The sequence below is a fragment of the Elgaria multicarinata genome, chromosome 8 (assembly GCF_023053635.1).
Source record: "Elgaria multicarinata webbii isolate HBS135686 ecotype San Diego chromosome 8, rElgMul1.1.pri, whole genome shotgun sequence".
Taxonomy (NCBI): domain Eukaryota; kingdom Metazoa; phylum Chordata; class Lepidosauria; order Squamata; family Anguidae; genus Elgaria; species Elgaria multicarinata.
Window position 1 is genome coordinate 84,683,486 of NC_086178.1, and position 24,984 is coordinate 84,708,469.

General features: G+C 43.9%; 1 protein-coding gene across 1 annotated transcript in view; it reads right to left on the minus strand.

Annotated features, from left to right (window-relative positions):
• The window catches only part of ASAH2 (N-acylsphingosine amidohydrolase 2), a 65,726-nt gene extending 41,239 nt beyond the window's left edge, over positions 1 to 24,487 (minus strand). The window contains exons 1-6 of the mRNA XM_063132914.1: positions 24,240 to 24,487; positions 17,276 to 17,419; positions 15,709 to 15,770; positions 10,782 to 10,934; positions 2,767 to 2,943; positions 937 to 1,064 (exon numbers count right to left, since the gene is read on the minus strand). Of these exons, the coding sequence (XP_062988984.1) occupies positions 937 to 1,064; positions 2,767 to 2,943; positions 10,782 to 10,934; positions 15,709 to 15,770; positions 17,276 to 17,419; positions 24,240 to 24,276 (701 nt within the window). The 5' untranslated portion in view covers positions 24,277 to 24,487. The remainder of the gene's footprint in view (positions 1 to 936; positions 1,065 to 2,766; positions 2,944 to 10,781; positions 10,935 to 15,708; positions 15,771 to 17,275; positions 17,420 to 24,239) is intronic.
• Positions 24,488 to 24,984: the final 497 nt, after the last annotated feature.

The window sequence follows — 24,984 nt, forward strand, 5'->3', positions numbered from 1 at the left end:
CATTGTTTCTTGCCCAAAGTGCAGAACAGCTTGCTGTTGTGCATACTGTGGGACTCTTCATTATCATTGTTGCCCTGGCTGAAATTCTGAGTAATGCTAAAGTGCTTGCTGTTACTTATCCTGGTTTCTAATCTAAGTGTTGAGTCCTTGGCTATTGCATGTTGCTTTCCCTCTATCAAAGTGCTGAGCAGGTTTGCAAAGTACACAACATCTCTTGTAAACAAGTCACAGGTGGTTTTGTGGGTGTGGGTGTGGGAATTCACATATCTGTTTATACTCTGCCTCCCTTGTGCTGCACGTGAGATTCCTAGTTCACTCAAGCCCTGTTCAGGCATTATGTCCAAAAAAGGGCATATATAAACACATGTAAGGAACATGGGGCTGTGCCCACTAGCCCCACCTCCAATGTTTCCAGTCCTGCCCTCCCTCTGTCTGACCTTGCCAGGTTGAGCAAGAGCGGGTTCTACCTGTGTTCCCTTGAATGCAAGTAGAATCCCCCCCCCCCATGACCCTGCTGTATCAGGTTCCTGAGCATGCGGGTGCAGGTGGTGCTCAGGGACTGAGGAAGCAACGCAAGGCATGTTGGAGGCAATGTGAACCTGTATGGCCCTGAGCCCCTTACACATATTTGTTTATCCTATTCAGGAATAATGACTGAACAGGGCTCCAGAGATACACTTGTGGAACTCTAGCTGGATTGGGGGTGGGGGTGGGAATTGAAAAACGACCATTACATTAACCTGATTTTCAGGTGTAGAATACCAGGCTCTGAATACCAAACATGTGTGGATCTTTGCTTTCTGGTTGAAAAAGTTCAATTCATCTTCCTTTCATGAGGCAATCAATTAATCAATTAACCATTTCTTACTACTTAACGTTACAGGTGTATTCATAAAAATCTAAATTCAATTGAATTATAACTTTCCCCATCTTTACCTGAGTCTTTCAGATGCTGGATTACGAAGGTAAGAAAAGGGGCTTCTGTTGATTTGACTATTCTCTAACAACCCTTTGTTGATAAAAATTCGGCCTTTTTTCATATTGTGATGAGCCATCTCAATGCTCTAAAAAGTAGAAAATATGAGTAAAGACAGTGATATATAGAGATAATTGGCCTTTGATCCAGCTCTAGGAATGTACAATTTAGGAATCCAAAAACAAGGTGTTCACGTAAGACTGCTAACGTGAAAAGAACAACAACAAAGCATTTTGTGGCACTTCAAAGATTAACAGGTTTATGATGACCTAAGATTTCATGGACTGAACTCCACTTTATCCAAATGAATTCAATAGAACTGACTCCAGTATTGATACATAGGATCATATTGTTAGTCTTTAACGTGTTTTGATTTTTTTTTGCTGCAACATGGCTACTCTTCTGGTACTTGCATGAAGTAATGGACATGGATGGCGATGCACATTGGAGTACACATTCACATCAACAAGCACAACATGCTAAACTATGGTTAGTGCCTCTGACCTTTCCTCAGCAAGTGGTTAGTGAGCATGATTAAAACATGGTTATGTAGCCACATTTCATTAGGGTGTGCACCCAGGGATTTTTTTTTAAGGTGAGCATTTATTGAATACTCAATCATAAAGGACATTATTTTTATTCATTTATTAAGCACTGTAGACACTGATGCCCTACTCTGTGTTCGACTTGCCTGACCATGGGAAGGCTGTTGCAGGTAAGGGTGGGGGGAATGAGGAGACACTCCTCAAGCGTCAGCATTGATGGGGCTTTGTAGTGACACTGGCCAGCAGAGGGGCTTATGAGCAATATTAGCCTTTGGGCCCCTTCCTCCTGACCTCTTTGAAATGTGGCTCCTGGCAGAGAGGCTCCCAGCAGAGCGATTCCTTTTCACTTCTCCTGCTGGGAGCAATGGTCTCTCTAGGATGCAGTGGTTCTTTGGCACAGCAGCGGAACAGCTGGAGGTTAGCTGGAGGACTGTTCCCACTGTGTCTGGATCCCCTTCTGGATCCCTACTCAATGGTCCCCTCAATTCGGCACTTATTGCTTGAGACAGTAGGGTGTGCCTGGGCACACCCCTTGCACATGCCTATGTGTAGCCACCATGGTTAGGAAAAATGCTGTTCACATGACATGCTAAGCCATCATGGTTAGCTCAAAATGCTTAACCATCGTGGTTTAGTGTGTTGTCTGAGCAGGGCCAGTCCGTACAGATAGACTGCATCCTACCACCAGTGCAAATGGGAACCCACATCCAATTTATGCTATCAATTCCCAAAGCATGAAATAATAGACAAACATAAGCCTGCTCGTCCTTCACTGAATTGGAGTGAGGATATTTACATTGAATCCTATGCACATTTATATGGAAGTATATCTCACTGAGTTCAGTAGCACTTACTTACAAATCCAAGAAAGTGTGAATAGGACAGCAGCCTTATTTGTCGATACAGCACCTTTCATTATTTATTTATTTTATATATCTATTTTAAATATAATAAAATGAAAACCAAATTAGAAGCAGCATGTGCATTTCTTAAACATACCATTTTAAATCAGCACTATGGCATTCCTTCTGAAAGAATGTGCACTGCTTTGATTATTGTTTCTATTTAGCCATTGGAAGTCTAAAAAAAATTAAGGGATCACACAAACATGTAATAAAATCTAAAAACACACCCACACATTCATGATAAACTTTTCGATAGCGCCACCATCATACAGGGTTCCCACCGCATGCTGCAATTAACGTCAGTAAGACATTGAAAGTCATAGACTGGTCTTATTCTTACCTCTAGGATCCCATTAACAATGGCATTAAGAGAGGGCCTAATGAGCCCCTTGCCTGTGATGAGAAAGATTGTGTTTTGAAAATAGCCTCCAGGTCCAGAATGGGTATGTGTTCCACTTAGAATAACATTGTCGGGCCTGTAGAGATCGCCATATCTACTTTTCAGCTGTTTTATCACCTAAGGAGAAGACTGTTGCAATTATGATGCCTTCCGACATTCTTAAAATGGTATGATTGATACATTCGATCCTTATATAAAATCTCTCCACTAGAACAGCAAGAGGGTAGGCCATTTTTTTGAATGTATATTCACTAGAGCAGAGCAAGAGGTGTAGATATAAAAGATGCTATGGAACCTTAAAACACAGTTCCAATGGCATAGGCTTTGATCTGTGAGACTCAAGTGCTGCCCTCCAGATCTGTAGGATATTCCTATGCAATATCTAAGGGCTTCTTAACAAGTGATTTCTAGCATGCTCATGACTGGACATTCACAGAAGTTTGTGGGTCAATTACATGATGTCGTGAACAGCCAGGACATCTCCTGCATTAACCTCCCATTATCCCACTGTCAGAAAAAAAACAAAAAAACCCACAGAGATACCTTTAAAAAAAAAATCTGCAAAATCACCTTGTGTACAGATGGCATTGAGCTATAATTCCACCACTAGATGGAACTATTTTATTAAATTGCATGGAGGATGCAGAGTTAGGAAGTATTCAATCTAACCATGTGGGGGCTGCATTCACGGTGCCAAGTTGGCAATGCTTCGCCGCCAAAGCCCACGGTATCACTACTGTGGGGTGGAGGCAAATAATCCCCACTGGGGGAAGCAGCACTGGCTTTCTGGTGGTCATTAGGCTTATCAGGCCCACTCCCTCCCATAGCTTCTGCCGACCAATGGGAGGTCACTTTCCACCCAGGAATGCCCCCAGCACAGCCCCGGAGTAAGGACAGATGTTAGAACAGCTGCACTGACCTCACTCGGGCAGAAAAAGTTGGGGTATGTCCCCAACTTTTCAGCTGGAGATCTTTGGCTCTATGCCCTGGGGTGCTCTGAATTGGCAGCTGCATCATATAACTGACACAGCATGGATTCAGAGCTGCCCTGGGGCAAAGGCAATGTATAGACAACCCTGAGGTCTGTGGAAAGACAGGTTGCTTACCTGTAACCGTAGTTCTTCGAGTGGTCATCTGTGCATTCACACACACACACATGGGCTCTGCGCCTGCGCAGAGCATCTTCGGGAAACTTCCATAGCTAGAGGCGTTTTAGGCGGGACCCCTCCCCCACCGTCAACTATGCAAGTTCAACGGTTCCCGCCTTCCCCTCAGTGTCTTTCGACCGCCATTGTGCTTGCATCGTTAGGGAAGCTATAGTGAAAACTATTGAGTTCGGAGGCGTTTCTTCTAGTATTTGTTCTTCAAATTTTATTCTTTCTTCTAAGTGTGTTTTCTTTTGATTGTTATTCTATCTTTGTGGTTTGCGTTTGTTTGTTTATATCTCTAACACGATCTCCGATCGCCCGTCAGGGCGTATGGCCCTCAGGGCACCATTTAGAAAATGTTCCCGCTGTGGTAGTAAATTGCCGCCATCTGACGGCCACAGCTTTTGTTTGCTCTGCCTGGGAGAGGGTCACATTGTTCAGACCTGTTCACATTGTCAGGCTTTTTCAAGGCAAACAAGAAGACACCGCTCGGACAGATTAAAGGCTATTCTGTGGCAAAAAGCCTTAGAAGCGGTGGGAATCAAAGAATCTAATATGAATACTGACCTTTCGACTACTGGATCTGTAATGGGGTTAGGCGGAGAACATTCTCTTCCGCAGATTATAAATCCCCCAGAATTACCACTCACACCAGGGCGCTCTTTTCCCTCTGCAGTAGCAAAAAAGACTGCAAAGAAAGCAAAAAAGACATCTAGAAATGAGCCCAAAAAGAAAAAGTTAAAAGTGTCAAAAAAGTCAGGAAATACTCCTGTGGACACGATACCCTCTGAAAGGGGGTCCGGGCATCCTAGATCTATACAAGGTCCGTCAATTACATTGGTCAATGTGGGAATTTCTGTACCAACACCCATCGATACCGAGTCTATGATGCCTCAACCGCAACAGATAGATCAGCATAGAGATCATATCTCTGCATTACTGACATCCCCTATTAGATCTTTGACTAGCAGAGTAGAACCACAAACCTTGTCTTTGTCGGAAGGTGAAATAAGAGAGCCGTCTCCATTCCAGCCTCCTGCACCATTGAGTTTTCCACATCGAGAGGGGTACCGACAAAGAATGAGACGCTCCCCAGAGTCGATGTGCTCGATATCGACGGGTAGAGGTTATGAGTCACACTATTATCGGTACAGGGAAAGGTCACGTTCCCCGCATGCCTGGGGGAGATATTCTGAATACCGCCGTCCTTTATCTCCATACCATTGTTGTGAGTGGGATGGACACTATTCTCACAGAGACAATCAAAGGCAGGACTATTATCACCATGATAATAGAGGCCAGACTAGATCGGCTACGGTGCCAAGATCCCCAGTATATGAGGAACAGCCTAGAGCTACGGCTTCCGGTTTGCAGGACGGCCCGTCCCATACAATTACTCGGCCATTGACAAGGGAAAGAGATAGGAGATCACAATCTGTGACATTACAACAGTTGCAGCAGCCAATACCAACAGCGATGCCACGAATAGAAGACGCTACACAGTTGATTCAACCTATTGACATCAATGTGCATAATCACCCAGTAGAATCTCCTATGTCTGAGGCTTATTTTTCAGACTCTACCTCACACTCTTCGTATCAGCCTTCTATCTCATCCCCAGAGCCAGTTGTAACATCAAATGACATAGTCTCCCCACCAGAAGATTTAGGTCAGTTCAATGATCAAATCCTTCGCATGGCACAATCACTAGGTTTATCAACACAGCAGTCAGCTCCTGATATACAGGACCCGGTCTTTGATGCAATATCGACGGATTCTTATCGTCCAGTGGCTATTCCTTTACTTCCAGCACTATTGTCAGTTATTAAGCAGTCCTGGAAAAGCCCGTCTTCCATGCCTCCGACATCTAAAAAGTTAGAAGGACTATATAGATGTCATGCCCTGCATGGAACCGGAGTCGGGAGATGAGGGGGAGTTGGCAGAGGCTGGACCCAGTGCAGGGGGGCCTGGCTCAGGAGAGGAGAATGGACTGGCAGAGGCTGTGGCAGAGCCTCAGGGAGAGGAGCCAAGGCCAGCAGGAACCTCTGCCAGCTCTGAGGGCCTGATGCCGGCAAAGACTCTGGAAGAGCCGCAGGGATCTGAGGAGGAGACGGACAAGCCCGGTTTCAGCCAGTTACGGGCGGAGAAGGCCACCCGACGCAGGTCTAGCCGTCTCCAACAGAAACGCCAGGCAATCAGAGATCAGCTGCGGAACGCTGACTCAGCACTCTGACTGAGGATAAAAGAGCAGCCGGGAGCCCTGCCAAATTGTCAGAGATTATCTGAGTTCTTCGGCGGAAGCTTTGGCTCTCAGACCTCTTGACCACGCACCTTGCTCCAGATACCGAGTTCCTGAACCCAGCCTTGACTCCCGGACCCTGTGACCACGCCTGACGACTTCTGGAATCCTATTGTGACCTTGGACTGCCTTTGACGACGTTTTGCCCGTGCCTACTCCTGTGACCTTTGGACTGCATCTCTGGACCTTGCTGACTGTCGGCTGTGCTTGACTTTGGACTGAATCACGGTACCTCCGCTTTGCCACGCTCCTTTGGACCTCGGACCAGACATTGACCTCTCTGTAAGCCTGCACCTTGTCTGACGACGTCTTCTTTTGGCTTTTGCTTTCAAGCCCTTTTTCCTGCCCTTTCCTCCCAAGTCTGTAACTGCAATAAACTCCTTGTTGCTAAGATACCAACTGTGCTCATTTGTCTTTGTCAAGCCATTTGGCAGCTTTCCCGGACAATAGAGTGCAACAGGATGAAGCTGAATTTCTTTTTTAGCACCCCGCACCCAATTCGGTAGTTGTGGAGGCAGCATTAGGAAAATCGAGACGTCAGCATGCCTCTCCTGTAGACAAGGAAGGACGCCGTTTAGACCTTTTGGGAAGGCGCATTTATTCTTCCGCGTCTTTGGGAATAAAAGTAGGAAATTATCAAGCGGCAATGTCCGGTTATCAACTCCTCCTATGGGATAAAGTAGGGAAATTATTTGACCATCTTCCAGAGGATAAAAGGCACCTGGCGAAGGTCTTCCAGGCGGAAGCTTTAAAACTTTCTAGACAGCAGATACATACGAGTCGACACCAAGTGGACTGTGATTCAAAAGTATTAGCAGCATCTATCGCACTCCGTCGACATGCATGGTTACGGTCAGCAGGTCTGCCTCAAGAAACGAGAATAAGGATTGAGGATTTACCTTTCGATGGGCAGGGCCTTTTTAATGCAAAAACAGATGAATCCCTTGATTCCATACAAAAAGCTAGGATTACTGCACAGCGTATGGGTTTTCCCCAACAACAGCAGCAACAAAATTATCAACAAAGACAACGACGTTGGTACCGTAACCAGCCAGCATTTAATCAAACGCATCAACAGTTTGCAGGAATTAATAAGCAAAAGCAGACCTATCGAAAGCAATACCAACCTTCTAAATTCAGAGGGGCTGGCAAAAGGGATGATGGGGGAGCAAGACGGCGTCTTTGACTCTCCACAATTACAAAGTTCCATCCCGAACAAAATAATTTTGTTCGGTGACAGACTGTCACATTTCCTCCATCTATGGACACAAATTACAACGGACAATTGGGTCCTATCCATTATCAAAGACGGGTACAGAATCGAATTCGATACCCTCCCTCCTGTCGGTACCGTGAAATTTACTTTCCCTTCTCCAGTGCTACTTCAGGAGATCGACGTACTTTTGCAAAAGAGAGCTATAGAGCCAGTAGCTCCAATACATCTTCAAAACGGGTTCTTATTATTATTATTATTATTATTTATTTATATAGCACCATCAGTGTACATGGTGCTGTACAGAGTAAAACAGTAAATAGCAAGACCCTGCCGCATAGGCTTACAATCTAATAAAATCATAGTAAAACAATAAGGAGGGGAAGAGAATGCAAACAGGTACAGGGTAGGGTAAGCCGGCACTGGGTAGGGAAAACTAATAGTAGAAAGTAACAGTAGAAGTCTGCACAACATCAAGTTTTAAAAGCTTTAGGAAAAAGAAAAGTTTTTAGTTGAGCTTTAAAAGCTGTGGTTGAACTTGTAGTTCTCAAATGTTCTGGAAGAGCGTTCCAGGCGTAAGGGGCAGCAGACGAAAATGGACGAAGCCGAGCAAGGGAAGTAGAGGCCCTTGGGCAGGCGAGAAACATGGCATCAGAGGAGCGAAGAGCACGAGCGGGGCAATAGTGTGAGATGAGAGAGGAGAGATAGGAAGGAGCTAGACCGTGAAAAGCTTTGAAGGTAAACAGGAGAAGTTTATATTGGATTCTGAAGTGAATTGGAAGCCAATGAAGAGATTTCAGAAGCGGAGTAACATGGTCGGAGCGGCGAGCCAAGAAGATGATCTTTGCGGCAGAGTGGTGAACAGAAACCAACGGACTGATGTGAGAAGAAGGAAGGCCAGAGAGAAGAAGGTTGCAGTAGTCCAACCGTGAAATAACCAGTGCATGAACAAGCGTCTTGGCAGAAGAGACAGACAAAAATGATCGAATCCTGGCAATATTATACAGGAAAAATCGACAAGATTTAGCTACTGCCTCAATATGAGGAATAAAGGAGAGCGAGGAGTCGAATATAAAGCCAAGGCTACGAGCTTCCTTGACCGGAGTAAGCGTAACATCATTGACAGTAAGAGAGAATGAGAGATGAGGAGAAGGTTTAGGGTATTTCACGGTACCGAAGAGGGACGGGGGGTTGAGACCGATTTTGGATCTCAGAGATCTAAACAGCTATATCACTCCAAGAAAATTCAGGATGGTGTCATTAAACATGATCATGCCCCTCATCCCCGAAGGAAGTTGGTTTGCTTCCATAGATCTCCGGGACGCTTACTTTCATATAGCCATTGCCAAGCATCATCGTCAATATCTCCGATTTGTCATAGGTCAAAAAGCATATCAATTCCGGGTTCTACCTTTCGGTCTCGCCGCAGCACCAAGGGTATTCACGAAATGTGTAGTGGTAGTGTGTGCCTTTTTACGCCTACAAGGAGTAGAAATCTACCCCTATTTAGACGACTGGCTGATAGTGTCTCCTACAGAGGACGAGCTCAGGAGATCTTTGGAGATAACCTGCTTCCTTCTAAAGAGGTTAGGACTATATCTCAACGAAAAGAAATCCAAGTTGTACCCAACACAGCAAATAGAATTTATAGGAGCAAGATTAGATTCTGTGAAGGTGCGAGCATTCCTTCCAAACAATCGTTGCCAAGTACTTATACAGGCAGCAACACATATGCAGCATCAAAAGAGCATTTCTGCCTTCCAAGTCCAGCGCTTATTAGGTCTCATGGCAGCGACTACTTCAGTAGTCGATCAAGCTTGACTCAGAATGCGCATATTGCAGGCATGGTTCATTCGGAACTTCGATATTGCCCTCGATCCAAAGAGGACAAGGATGAAGTTGCCTACGCATGTGAAAGACTCCCTAGTTTGGTGGATGGACATAGCAAATCTAAACAAGGGCATGCCTTTCAGCTGCCCAGCTCCTACCAAGATCGTGACGACAGATGCATCCCTTTCGGGATGGGGTGCTCATTGCGGAAACCTCAAAGCACATGGACTATGGAACCGTATCGAAGGGAAGGATCATATCAATATTTTAGAACTCAAAGCGGTTCAAAAGGCACTCAAAGCTTTCGAGCAACAACTAAAAGGCCGCATTATACAAATAGCCTCAGACAATACTACTGTCGTAGCGTATTTGAACAAACAAGGAGGGACGAGATCACTCCCTCTTCTCTATTTAACGCTAGAAATATTGATGTGGTGTGTCAACCGCAATATAAAGATAGTTGCAGTCTACCTTCAGGGAATACAGAACAAATTGGCAGACAGGTTGAGTCGATTATCCACAGCATCTCACGAGTGGGAGATAAACAACAGGATAATAACCAATCTTTTCAATCAATGGGGTTTTCCCATAATGGATCTATTTGCGACAAGGCAGAACAGAATATGCAACAACTATTGCAGCAGAGCAGGGAAGGGACAAGGTTCTCGAGGGGACGCTTTCCTTCTAACGTGGTCAAATGACCTAATATACATTTTCCCTCCATTCCCGTTACTGACCAAGGTGATAGCCAAAATAGAACGGGACAAGTCGAATTGTATTCTTCTAACCCCGTGGTGGCCAAGGCAAACTTGGTTTGCCCCACTCCTACGGATCTCCCATCGGTTCTACAAGAAGTTGCCATTACTTCCAGATCTCTTAACTCAAGAGAATGGCAAAGTCCAGCACCCAGATGTAGGGATGCTGAGAATGACTGCATGCCGTATAACACTTTAAATGCAGATACTATCCCATCACCCATAAGAAAGATATTAGAGGCGGCTTGCAAACCATCCACTAGAATATCTTATAAAAGAAAATGGGACGCTTTCAGCAGGTTTGCAACAGAAATGAAATTTGACCCTTTCAAATGTTCGTTAGTTCAAGTTTTATCATTTTTACAGTCCCTTTCAGTTAAAGGGCTTAAAGTCAGTGGGTGGAATTATAGCACAATGCCATCTGAGGTCTGTGGAACTAAGCCATTTGGAATCCCAGAATGAAAATGGAAGCAGAAAGCAGTGGCTTCTTTTTTTTTTTAAGTGTAGAGAAGTTCCACAGCTTTTGTTGTGATAGACAAAATAGACAGAAATAATGTTCAATTATATTGTTTTAACCATATTCCAGATATTTAAACCCATATATAAGGAATGATAGCTCTGGGAGTCCAGTTGTTTTTTGGATTAAATATAAAATCAAAAAAGGAAAAGAAAAGAAAGATATTTCCTCACCCTCTCCTGCCCCCACTTACCTCAAGCCTAACCCTTTGAGATATCATTCCTATCTCAGCAGAAATAAACACGACTCGTTTGGTGTCATTGTCGGGCTCTGCAGTGATGAATGCTCTACAGTATAGTCGAGAGAGAATGCCAGCCCCATTCTGGTCATGACTTGCATAGCCCATCTACAGTGGAAGACGGCATTTCATTAAGCACACATGCAGTGCAGTTTGACACATGTTTACACAGAGGTGTTCAGGGTAGGGTCAGGTCAACCTGTTCATTTCTAGTCCATGTTACTTGCACATGTCTTTCTTTTCTTATTGGTCTGTGATTGTAATACATAATCCATGCACATGTTGTTCCTCATAATTCTGTTCTGTTCAGTTTCCTCATTTGTTTACTTTTCAAAAGTTGCTCTTAAAATCGTACTTCAATATGAGTTTATCTCTCAGACTGATATTTAAATGGACATGTTCTCTTGAACTACGCATCTATGCAACATTGGGAGAGGTCCAAAATTGAGCAGCTAGCGAAGTTCTGATTCACACATTAGACCGAGAGATGTGTACCAGCTCTTTAGATATGGGAATTTGGACCAGACTGAGTTCCTCAGGCATCCCTATTTCATGAGGCTTACTCCCAGGTAAGTGTGCATAGAGTAGCAGCCATATTGTCAAATTCCCCAGCATCTGATAGATGAAGTAGACACAGTAGACCTTTTCAGTAGGGGTGTGATCTGCTTCGCTTAGAATCGGAGAAGCAACAGCGAACTGGGGTGATCCGCCTCCCCTACAGGCGGGGGGGAAGCAGATCGGGGGGCTGGAGAAGCATGGTGAAGAGAAGTGACCATAAGCGGAGCGCTCCGCCCACCATTTTGGATTTTTTCGCCCATAGGATTGCATTGCTGAAAAGATTAGTGGATAACTTTTTTGTTTTTCAAGCTATCTATTTGAAACTTGGTGTGCTTAGAGAGTTGTGGGTGGGGGAAAAAGTGGGAGAGGTACCTTTTTGAAATGCTGAGAGGCAGATTCAACTCCCAGTCATGATCACCTGATGAAGCATCCTCCAATCCCAAAGTTGGAGGGGGGAGATAAGCAAAATGGGATAACTTCGGATACTGGGAAACTTCTCTTTCTTAGTCTCTGAACGGACTTTTCCCAGTGTTTTTTTAAACAGTAGCCCCACCAAATGCACAAACACAACCTGAAATCATATACTAAGCAAATAAATAACAGATAGGAAACACAGCACTGCTACCCACCCTAACCTTGGTGAATAACTGAATAGATGTGGTGCAAGGGGATTAGGTCCCCTAGGGCATGTGGACTTGCCCAGTGCACACACACTGTTCTGTCTAGTTGGAAGGTCATCCGAACCCTCCAAAGATTAATCAGTGTAGAGCTATGCCTGTCATGAGTTGAAGTGTCAGGTAGTTCTTAAAGGCTGGTACTTACTTAGGGCCAGTCAAATTGGCATAATTCCCCCTCCCCCTGGGCACGTCCACTTTCCTCTTACTGGTAAAAGACAGACAGTCTTTTTTAAAAAAATTCTTTTTGTTTATTCAGCAACACCGCTGCTTTTAATTCCACCCCTCCTTTATTTATTTATTTATTTATTTATTTATTTATTTATTTATTACGTTTTATATTTATACACCCCATAGCCCAAGCTCTCCTGGCTTTTCCTCTTCAGTGAAGTCAGGCAGGCTTTCATTGTGGTTCAACTCCTTATTGTTGTTGTTGTTATTATTATTGCTATTAATATTAATTAGTACTGCTATTATTAATGTTATTATTTTGTTGTTGTTTAATAATGGCTGTGATCACAATGCAGTCAATCAACTCTGAAGCAAGGATCACAAAGCTTTACTCATATCCTCCTAGCCTCCTAGTTATGGGATGCAAAAGAAAAGGCATCTCTCTGTGCTGCTCCCGCCTCACAGGGTTGGTTTGCATTACTTGCTTTGAAACCATCCTTGGCTCACTTTCTTGTGCCCCCAGAAATGTCTGCTCCATGCCTGCCTTCCCTCCTCCGCCTGGGTGCTGTTGTGGTGGGGCATCTGCTGGGACTGACTTCCCCATAGATCTATGGCATCTCTGCCTGCCTCTCTGCCCGCCTGGTGCCTGGGAGCTGTACTACATGATGGGCTTTGTGGTTCGTGCCCACAAGCCCCTGGCATGCTTGCTCCCAGTGCTGCCTGTTCTCCTCTGTGCCAGCCTTGCAGGGATGGTTTGTGTGTGTCTTGCTTTGACTCAGGGGATAAGTCCTTCCTGTGCTCACTTAGACTTTTTGAAGTTCCAAATACATTTTTCAAGTGTGGAAGAAGATTAATATTTAGGTTTATCTACTCCCCAATTCATGGCATGTTGGGATTTCCATTGAAATGGCCATCTGCAGCTTTAAATCCCTGAGATCCCTGAGACACCCCAATCCCTGGGTGTCTGATTTTCAAAAAACGTTGGGATTTCCTTTGAAATGGCCACGAATAAAGCCCATTGAGCTGTCTGCAGCTTTAAAAATCCCTGAGATACTGGGGTGTCCGATTTTCAAAAATCCCCCCAAAATCAGGGGAGGCTTGGATTTGCTTGAGGCTTGGCATACATGTGTATACATGCATCAGGTGTCATGGTTCCTAATTTGACATTTCTAACTTGAAAATTGACGGAGTTCTAGCATGGGACTTGAATTGGGGTGAGTTAAAAGGTTACGCCCCCACCAAAAACAGGGGATGATGGGATTTGCTTGAAACTTGCCGTGAATGTGGATCTAGATGGCATCTGTGAGGGTGCCTGCTTCCAAGTTTTTATCTGTCAAAATATCAGAGTAAATCCCATGTCTGAAAATGGGGTGTCCGATTTTCAAAAATCCTCCCAAATGCAGGGGAGACTTGGATTTGCTTGAGGCTTGGCATGCATGTGTATACATGCATCAGGTGTCATGGTGCCTAATTTGACATTTCTAACATGAAAATTGATGGAGATATCGAAAGGGGTGTGAATTGGGGTTAGGGATGATGCTTTAATGGTTAACCTCCCCGCCAAAAATCAGGGGATGATGGGATTTGTTTGAAACTTGCCATGAATGTGGATCTAGATGCCATCTATGAAGGTGCCTGCTTCAAAGTTTTTATCTGTCAAAATGTCGGAGTAAATCCCATGTTTGAAAATAGGGTGTCCAATTTTCAAAAATTCCCTGAAAATCAGAGGATGCTTGGATTTGCTTGAGGCTTGGCATGCATATGTATACATGGATAAGCTATCATGGTGCTGAGTTTGAGGTTTCTAACATTAACAGAAAAAAGTTGTAGGCTTTTTTGGATTTCAATGCAAGTCTATCGAGGAAAAAGCGGAGCTCCGATCCGGATCTGGAGCTTTGCAGCGAAGCGGAGCGGACTATAGGTGGAGTGGAGCGGAGCGGAGCGGATCTGATCTGGAAGTTGCGAATCTGGAAGAGAAGCGGATTGGGGGTCCGTGCACACCCCTACTTTCAGGCATTCTTCCTCCCATGTTGAATGAATGTATGAGGAGGGAAACACTCCACTTTCCATCACCTTGTACACCTAGAGGGGGTGGAGGGACCCCCAAAGGGTGGGTCCCCGTGGTTTGCTGAGTGGTGGTCAAAGACCCTCAAGACACAATTTCTCTCTCTTTAGAAAAGGTTTATTATGAGCAGCCTGCAATGCTGCAAGGTGGCAACTCCTAGAGGATCTGAAGGACTGCCCACTAATTTCAGGAAAGGCTAACATATTTATAGGGTCAATTCCCCTTAGGCACAATGGCAGAACCTTCCCGCCAATCGTAATGCAGTTTTGCAATACAGTAACCAACGATAGACAAGGTATTTATGCATGTACAGAGTGCAAATAGTTCTAAGACTAAGAAAACAATACATAGATGGGTATTGCAATCATTTAAGCAACCAGACCTCCATCTGTTTCCTGTTTGCAGTTAGCTTGCTTTGAAGGGATTACACTCCTTACTGCTTTTGTTGAGACACAGTCCTGTGACATGTATTTCAACAAAGACCGTTAGCTGTGAAAGTGGTTGTAGTCTTAATATATGTTAATTACACTGAAAGCATGAATCTTTCAGTGTAATTAACATTACACTTTCAGTGTAATTAACATTACATTCAGTGTAATTTATAATGAAAAGGCCAAAGCAATTTATTTTCTTATACCTGTGGGCATAGGTAAACAGACCACCCATCTTGATTTCCTCAACAAGGGCAACTGCCTAAACAGAGAGTCTCCTGAATCCATGGAGTCCTTCCATGTGATCCAGAACCTGGATTTCCAAAACCTTTCTATACCATATATTTACAAGTAAGTCACATTTAGCAAAGGTCCCCTATGGAATTAGTTAGCAGCTTCTTCCTGTCAGGTTCTGCCCACTTTCATTGTTTCTTGTTTAGCGTGGTTGGGAGATTAATGACAGTTTGCCTCTTATTAGTTATTTTCTGTTCCTCACAAAAGAGTATCTTTAATTATTGGTTTCCACATACAATTTTTCACTTCTGTTTAAATTTTATTTATTTATTTGTTGTACTTTTAAACTGCCCAATAACCAAAGTTCTCTGGGTGATGTATAATACATTAAAAACATAAAAATATGAACATTAAAACAAATTGTTATGAATTGCTACTCTATCTCTTCAGTTGTGCTGAATGAGGAATAATAAAAGAGCCTTTACCTACAATGAAGAAATTTTGAATTGGATGCTTCTGGTTGCTGTTATTCACCCAAAGCAGTGAACCACAAATTAAAATAAATTAAAACAGACTACAATCAGATAGAAACCAAAGAAAACACTGTGACGCTGTTCAGAAGATACCTTAAACCCTGGCTTTAACCACGGTGAATAAGGCAAAGAAGACTTATTAGCCATTGTTTAAGGTGTCTTCTAGGATACATTGATAAAAAGAAGAGGGAGGAAGGTAGCAAAACAAGTACTTACAAGAGGTAGTTCAGCTACAGGGCCAGTGCAGTCTGCTCGACCAACACCAATTAAGTAGCCATCTACAGACAATATGAGAATTACAAACCTATAAGAATTGGTTAAAAGCAACAGCACCTGGATTTACTGCACTTCTATCCCTGTCATTTTCTGTAAAGTGATCCCCAATTGCTAGGCTCAAGTCACAAGTACAGAGGGTGTGAGGTGAACAATGATGCTGAAAATGGAAGGAAAACGTGGTATGGTTTTCCCCCCCCACCTAGAGTGAAGCCAGTCAGAACCTGGCTGTATATGAGAAGCAACCAGCACCAAAGATATCCCTCCCACAACTATTCTGGCCAGAAGAAAAGGCTGAAGAGGTTTAAAGCATTGTTTTGGCCTATGCCTTTCCTCAAGAAGAGGAGAAAACCCCAGGAGAATTGAGGGAGCAGCAGAAATAGCTTAGTTTCTGGGAGAAAGAGTCTTTTCATACCACTGTCATCTCACGGCTGGCTATGCTCCTCACCCCTCCCCTGCCCCGTCAAGGACCAGGAAAGAGTTGCAATTTTAGCGTTAATAGCTAGTTAGCAAAATTTATTCATTTTCAATCCACTTTCACTCACTTCTGAAGGTCCCATTGGGCTCATTGCTCTACCAATGGAAGTCTTTAAGCCAAGGAGATTTTTTTTCTGATCATATTTTAGATCACTATGTGAAATGTGTCCTTCCTCACATTTGTAGCTCCTGGCCTAGCACATTTTTCCTTTGACCATTCTCTCTTCTTGTTTTCTTTCCACTCTCCCACCTTTCCCTCTGGAGCAATGTCTTTTCAAATCTTCTGTCTTGTTCTTCACATTTGGATCTCACCCTTCCTCCAGGGAGCTCAGGGTGGCATACATGGATATGGATTCAAGACTTTATCCTCAGAACAACCCTGTTTGGTAGGTTAGGCTGAGGGTAAGTTGTTGGACCAAGGTCTCCCAGTGGGAGCTGGGTGGGGATTTGAACTCTGATCTCCTGGCAAAGATCTAAGACTTTAACCAGTACAGCGCACTGGCTCTCTGTCATAAGAGCATAAAAATATAAGAACATAAGAAGAGCCATGATAGATCAAGACCAAGGGTCCATCTAGTCCAACGTTCTGTTCACACAGAGGCCAACCAGTTGTTGACTAGGATCCCAAAAGCAGGACACAGGTATAATAGTACCCTCCCACCCATGTTCCCCAGCAATTGCTGTACACAAGCTTACCACCTCTGCTACTGAAGTAGCACATAGCTATCAGGACTAGTAGTCACTGATGTCCTTCTCCTCCAGGATTTTTTTTAACCCCTCTCTTAAAGCCATCACTTCATCTTAACCTTCCTCCATGGTCTGCTGCTTTCTCAGGCCTGGGGCTCTTCTTTCCCTGAGCTGTTCTTTTCTGCTTAGCATTTCCTAGATCCTTTTTCCTTGCCACTTTAGAATCAGAGCAGCTGAGGTCCCCTTTGGCCCACTCCATCCCTCAATGACTTTAAGGCAGATGAGTAGCTTCACCACCACCACTCTTAGGTATTACAACTGAGATATAATGAGATGTGAGACTTACCACCACTGCTCCCATTACTACTAGGGAGGATGTAGAGAACAAGTAGGGTCACTGCAATTGCGGATATCAACATCAGGACTACAGCAATGGTAATTTGAAGTGGTGAACAGGTTGACTTGGGATTGCTCATTGAGGGAACAACAGCTATAAAAAGAGAAGGAGAAGAAACAGGTAAAATAGAAGTCAAGGGGCAACCTTAGGTAGGTGTCTCAGTTCATAACTTTGAGTTTTGCATATGGAGTTTACACATAACCTGAAAAAAATATCTTGAATAAAACACCAAACTCCTTAACTGCATGAATGATCAACTGAAGTCAAAGATGAAAATAAAAAATAAAAATAGAAATGCAAGTTTTCTCCTCTAATCTGTGCAGTCTTTGAATTGTTCTTTTTGTTCACGGACAACTACAGATTTCCTGAGATCTGCAAGAAAGTCAGAACTGTGAAAATGACTTGGCAACTTTGTGGGACTCTTGTAATGACTGTGAATCTTAGGGGCAAACTAAACATTCTCTTAATTACTCGTATTGGAGCTATTTGTGATTGTATTCCCATTTTTCCTGCAAGCACGTGTTTGGACTGGAATGGTGGCTCCTCAGGAGAGGAGGACTCAAGCTCCCCTCACACACACCTGTTTTCATCCCCAAACTCCTTGAGGTTTAAAGAAAAAAAGTCTCCATTGGAATCAGCAACACTGGCTAAGAAATGCTTGCATAATGCATAATGTTAGATAATAGGTAATAACTAGCTATAAAGGATGACATATTTGGTGAGGATTCCTTGATAAATTATGCTGTATCAGTTAAAGGCAGGAGATAGGTAAGCACAAGTATGTATCACCTAACCCTTGAACTTCTAACATCCCAGCATTTACTGCATCTAGGTTGCAAAGTTCAGGAATGCACAGATATGGCTTATTCTGCAGCCCTTTACAAAACGAATCCGGTGCAGCACTGATTTTGATCACATCACTGATTCTGTTTCCCCCCCCCCCCTACACCACCCATCCCCCCCTGCTTCTTAAAACATTCAATAGGCCAAAGTATTCATCTTTTCTTCTTCTTGTTGTTGTTGTTGAGTGCTCCACAAATGGTGGGAAGTTGCCAAGGGACTGCTACCGTAATTTTGGTTTCAACTGGAGTAGAGAGAACACTGAATCTTGAGCACAGAGGTGGGCAATGGTGGCACCATGAAAAAAAAATTCAGGGTGGGTCATAGAAGGCGCAAAGTATATTTGTAGGTGGGCAGGCTGTGTCCCGCATGTTAAGATCTCTGAAAGAAAAACAATGGTATATCTCACACTAAAACTTCATCCTAACCATATATTCTGAAATAAATCATATTGTATGTATATAATATATTATATATTGTATTAGCCACTTCAAAATGAAAAAGGCTTCCAAACAATGTGGAGTAAATGCTTTCAAACAAGCATTTCTTAGACATACAGATTAGAAAGTGTTCTTTAGAAACCAGTTACTTTTAAACCAGTGCAGGCAGAACCAGGAAGGTAGACTCATCTACACCAGGCAGGATATTTTACTATGAAAGCAGTATATAATTTATTTATTTATTTATTACATTTTTATACCGCCCAATAGCCGAAGCTCTCTGGGCGGTTCACAAAAATTAAAACCACAATAAAACAACCAACAGGTTAAAAGCACAATTACAAAATACAGTATAAAAAGCACAACCAGGATAAAACCACGCAGCAAAATTGATATAAGATTAAAATACAGAGTTAAAACAGTAAAATTTAAATTTAAGTTAAAATTAAGTGTTAAAATACTGGGAGAATAAAAGGCAGGAGCCACACCACTGCTTTATAGTGGTACTGAAGTGCACCGACAACTGTTGGGGCCCATGACACATCTACACCAAGCAGGATATAACACGATGAAAGTGGTATGAAAGCAGTGTATGGAATGTGTCAATGGGCCCCAACAGTTGCCAGTGTACTTCAATAGCACTATAAAGCAGTAGTGTGACTCCTGCCTTTTATATACTGCTTTCATAGTGGAATATCCTGCTTGGTGTAGATGAGCCTTTAGTGTAAGGAAAGTAAGAGCAAACTGAGACACCTGGGCCCTTTACACCTAGGAAACTCAATGCATGTTAAGTAGTAGTCTAAAGATCCAAAAGATGAAGTTTATGAAGATGAAGCTCCTGATAAAGCTGGGTGGTGGTTGTTTTTTAACGCAATCCATTTCCTTTGTAATATAGAATAAAAGAAATAAGAGCCATTGAATATGGTGGGATTAATTGATGAGTAAACATTCATAGGCTTGCACTGTCTGTGAGTAAATTCTCCCCACTCCAAAGTCCTATCCTAATTCTCTGAGGAGAAAAAAGGAAGATGGAGAGAAGGTACAGATTAATTCTTTCCTTCCCCCTCTCATTTTTTCTAGCCTACTGTCCTAAGAAAAAAAAGGAAGCGATTCATGGAATAAGCAGGTTAATCTTCCAAGGGTGTTCCAGCTGGCTGTGGCTGCTGGTGCTGGAGTATAGTTTGGAGAACTGCCAAGAATAAGTTTAGGCATCAGGGGTTATAAGTGTGATGCAGTTATGAGTGTCCCCACCCCAAACCTCAGTTACCAAACCCTAATTAATGGGGCGGAAAATGGTTTCACTGGAGGCAGAGCCAATGGGATCACCCTACTCTCAGAAACCTCTCCAGAATAACACAGAGAAAGCCATTTGTGTCAGAGCCCACTTATTGTAAGCAAAGGGAGGTGGGAAAGGAAGAAGCTCATTTCACACACAGGCAAACTGAGGCATCAGGCAAATAAGAGTCCATGGGCATGTCTACACCAGGGGGGTGGAGGGGGAGGATCTCACAATATGCTGATCACATGATCCTCCCCCTCAGTCTACATGCGTCACGTGATGTTCCGGGAGGAAGGAGGACATCACAGCCGCCATTTTTTAAAATTGAAGACGAGCGCAGGAGTGCTCCTTCGAAAAGGTTTTTTTTTAAAACCCTCATGCTCCCCCCCACCCCTGATGGGCGTGGAGCTCTGTGCCCCATGCCTGGTTCCCGGCTCCTCAAGACCACAGGAAAAGCCAGGATCATCCCGCCCTGCCCCAAGGATCCCCTGTGCATCATATGGACTCACAGGGATGATCCTGGGACAATCACTGGGATATCGCCCTGTCTAGCCATGCCCAGTGACTGCAAGTGAGAGAGTTTGGGTTACATAATCACAGGTTTAAGGCAGAAAACTGTGCCCCATCAAACAGGAGGAATTTAGCCAGGAACATATGTTAACTCGCACCACGAAAAGGAAAGAAATGATTTTTTTAAACTACATTTATTTTATTATTGCATATATGTCCCACCTTTTTCCCTCTTAAGGAACCCAAGGTGGTGTACATAATCCTCATCTTCTCCATTTTATCCTCACAACAACAACCCTGTGAGGTAGGTTGGGCTGAGAGTCTGTGACTGGCCCAAAGTCACCCAGTGAGCTTCCATGGCCAAGTGAGGAATAGAACCCCAATCTCCTGACTCCCAGTCCAACACTCTGTCCACTATGCCACACTGGCTGTTCTTCACAATATGACTGAGATGCATTATACAGCAAAACAAAATGGATTCTAGGCTCAAATTTAGAAACAGATCAACCCAGCAACCCCCCTTGCAACATTGAAAACATGGAGGGGGGGAGGGAAAACACCCATTTCACACACACACATGCACGTTTACATGGGAGAAACTCCCACTGAATTCAGTGAAACTTACTTTTGAGCAGACCTATATGGGATTGCTGTATATATCCCATCATTTAAAACTACATGGAACACTTGGCATACACAAATAACCAATGCCAATGCGCGTTCTATAACAATAAGTAACATTAAGTTGCATCACCATGAATTGAAACGGATAGAATCCATGCATACCAAGCACTACACCCACCCACACAAGATTTTCTCAATAGGCAAATCACACCCACACCCACACTAAGCCCAAATGATTTTTTTATACAATGTGGGAGCACAGACTTAAATGCATTCTCTATTCACAACCCCATGAAAAGACTTTTACATGAATTTATTGGGCTCTGATGGGAAATGGATTTTGCTAAAACAAAAGTATTTGTGCTGAGGGAAATGACCCACCACTGCAGGAAAATGATCCCCGATCCACCTAGAAATGAACAAAGGAGATCAGCAACCAGCAGCAGCAGGAAACATTAATAAAGAAGAAGCAAGCAATAAGATCATACCAAGATGATGATGGTGGTGATGATGATAGCGTTATTCTTGAAACTGTTTGAACCCCTTCCATCGCCCAACGCAATGAGCCTTGGGTAGTCGGTTAGCAGACACTGCTGCTGCCCCCCCCCCCCAAAGTACTCACACAGTGCCTGCTCAGACTGAGCTGGCCAGACAGGCTCCTAAGAACCAGTATAGTGGTTAAGAGAGTTGGACTGGGAGTCAGGAGATCTGGGTTCTAGTCCCCACTTGGCCACAGAAGCTCACTGGGTGACTCTGGGCCAGTCACAGACTCTCAGCCTAACCTACCTCACAGGGGCGTTGTTGGCAGACTAAAATGGAGAGGAAGAGGAGGATTATGGATGTTGCCCTGGGTTCCTTGGAGAAAAAAAAGGCAGGATATAAATGCAATAAATAAATAAATAAAGATGTATAAACAAGGAAACAAGGAAAGTGCTTCCCACCCATTAAAAATAAATAAATACCACCCTAACTCCAAAGCTGCCTTTGGGGCTTGCTGCATTTTGGAGGGGACCTTGTGGCTTCCCAGAGAAGGGGGGGAGGAGAAGCTCCCTTGCAACCCCTGCTGCAACCATGCTGGGATAGGCAATAGTGGGCATTGTGGTCTAACATACCTGGCGGGCATCAGGGGATAGAGCTGCTCACTTGTGCAGGGAAGGAGGATGGTTGCCAAAAGGGAGAAAGGCGGATCAGGGGGCTTTTTCAATCACTTTTCTTCTTTCCTGTTTCACCTGTCAGGGTATTTTGCACTGCAGCCTCCTTTCCTGCCCCCAAACCCATTTGAAACTCAACAATCCTTTCCCAGGGTTTGATCCTGCAAAAGCAGCAGCATACAGGAAGGTGGGAGATGGCAGGAAATGGTTCTCACAGCCTAGAGATGGGAAGTGCGCTCGACTGCAACTGGCGGAGAGACCTCAGGAGCTCGGCTCCCCAGTCTAGAGCAAGGGCTCCATTCACCCACAGAACCAGTCCTTCTTACAGAGCTGCCTACCCACCAGGAGAGACTCTCATTGGTTGCTTCCCCTGACCGGCCCACAAGAGACCCCCAGCGCTCTTCCATCCCACCAGGGCAAATTCCTGACCCTACAGGACGGTGGCAGTGGCAGATTTAAGCTGCTCCTGGCACATCTTCCCAGACACAAGCTATAACACAATGAGCCTTGAAAAGTCCAGATAGGAAACACGCTTGCACACACACACACCCCTGGCACTGCCACTGAGGAGGAGGATAAAATTTGCTGTATTTTCAAATACAAAGGAGAGCACAAGTGAAGACAAAGAGCATATGACACTGCCCAACAAAGATGTCTGAAGGCAGCACTGGGCAGGCTGTAGAAAGCGCACACAGCTCTGGCCTACAACAGCTCATTGCTACTCTCCAGTATTTGCCACTTGAGGCAGGCGCCTCATTCTGCCTAATGCTGGGCCGGCCCTCATAGCAGTTCCTCATAAGAACCCTCCACTCCAAGATGCTTCCAGCCTTTAGCTAACACTCCGCATTCTATCTGCTTCTGTTTGTGTCTGTGCTTGGCTGAAAATGTGCCCTTTCTTAATGCATATGTATACCCCCACCCCTGCATTGCTTTAGGCCACTGTTCTCCAGTGTGGTGTCCATGGGTACCAATTTCTCTTTGGACATCTCCCTTGGTGCCCTTGAGGATCCATATCTCTCCTGATTTTTATTCTTAAAAATTATTATTATTATTATTATTATTATTATTATTATTATTATTATTATTATTATTATTAGAGCCTGGCATGCTGCAAGGTGAAGTGTCCAGTGCTCTCTTTAAGCCAAAAAATCTCTGGTTCCCACATCTCTGAGGCTCAACAGTTAGCTTTCTGTGAAATGAGTATTAGAGCAGACGGATGTGGGTCTAAATGAGTGTTTTTGCATTTTGGAACTCAGAACCCACCTTTCACTTGTACTTATGTTTTCAAGCAAGTTACTTTATTTTGGTATCCTCCTTTTGGGAAGTAGATGTTTTGTAACCAGTCATGCCCACCGTGGCAGCCATTTTGTGAATGGGCAAGCCCTGCCCCCCATAGCAGCCATTTTCATAGGTATGTGCAGCACATTTCATTAGGGTGTGTACCTAGAGATTTTTTTTTTCTTTTAAAGGTGAACATTTATTGAATACTAAACCATAAAGGACATTATTTTGATACATCAAATAAAGTAAAGAAGCTAAAACTTAACAAAGCTTTTTTAACAACAACAACAACAGCTAAACTTTACTTAAACAATACAAACCTAGAAAATGAGACAGAAAATACCAAATGTTTGCTGTAGCAATAACCAGGTGCATACAAAGATACAGTCCATTTTCATGATCATTAACTTTTCCCACATAATGAGCCAATCCAAATTGAAATGGTTAAGGTTGCTTCATCTTCCTGTCCTAGAAAATGAGATGCCACTCACCAGGTGTTACAGACTTAAATTCCTCAATCACCTGACGTTTAACTTACAACCGAGTCAAGGAGTGGTCAGAGGTGGTCAGGGGTGGTGGGAGGTGAAGAAGGCTGCGAGAGCGAGGCATCCCTGGCCCTCTCCTCCCCACCAGTGCCAGGCAATGCTGCTGCAGCCCCCGAACCCTCATGAGGTGCAAGTGGCAGTGCTGCTAGGAAGCTGCATTTCCAAGTGAGCTCACTGATGCTGGTCGTGAGTTATGAGGGGTAGAAAAGGGGAGAGAGAAAGAGAAAGAAGGGAATCTCTTACCAGCTCCTCTTGTGATGTCACTGGTGAGTCGCCCCATCCTCCTCACCTATCCTACTCACTGAGAGGGGTCAAGGTTTGTTCTCCTCCCTGCTGCTGTGGTGGGGAGGCTGGACCTGGAGCAACCCAGCAGCAGCTACTGCTGTCAAGGCGCTTGTAGCTCAGCTAGGGCCAAGCTCACCACTGCAGTGATGAAGCCCTCAGGAAGCGTCTTGAATGTGGCATGTCTCCCAGTGCCACTGCTTGGCTCCATCTCTTCATATTGCAGGAGGGTGTAGCTATGAGCTGCCTGCCTAGCCAGGGAGTGTGTATGGCAGCCTCAAGAGACATTGGGGTGTGCCTTGGCACACCCAGGACACTCTTTGTAGACACCTATGGCCACAACAACCTCCCAATATTACAAATGTGCTCACTGACCCAAAATGTTTGGAGCTAGCTGCAAAGCAAAAAAACAAAACAAAACTTTTGTAGTAGATCTGTTTACAATGGTTGGACAGCAAACCCAGATTATTTATTTTATTTTTATTTATTTGTAACATTTATGTACTGCTGAATATAATAGAATCTCTCTTATTTCTATCCATCTCTCCTGATACTTGAAGTGAAAGTCCACTACTACTTCACAAAGATAGAGTCCTCGCATGAAACATGTCTAAGAGCTCCATTACACCTACTTTTTTTATCCGGTTTTCATCTGAAGTTTTCCCCTCCGTTTCCTTACCAAGTCAAGCACTGGGCACTTTCACGT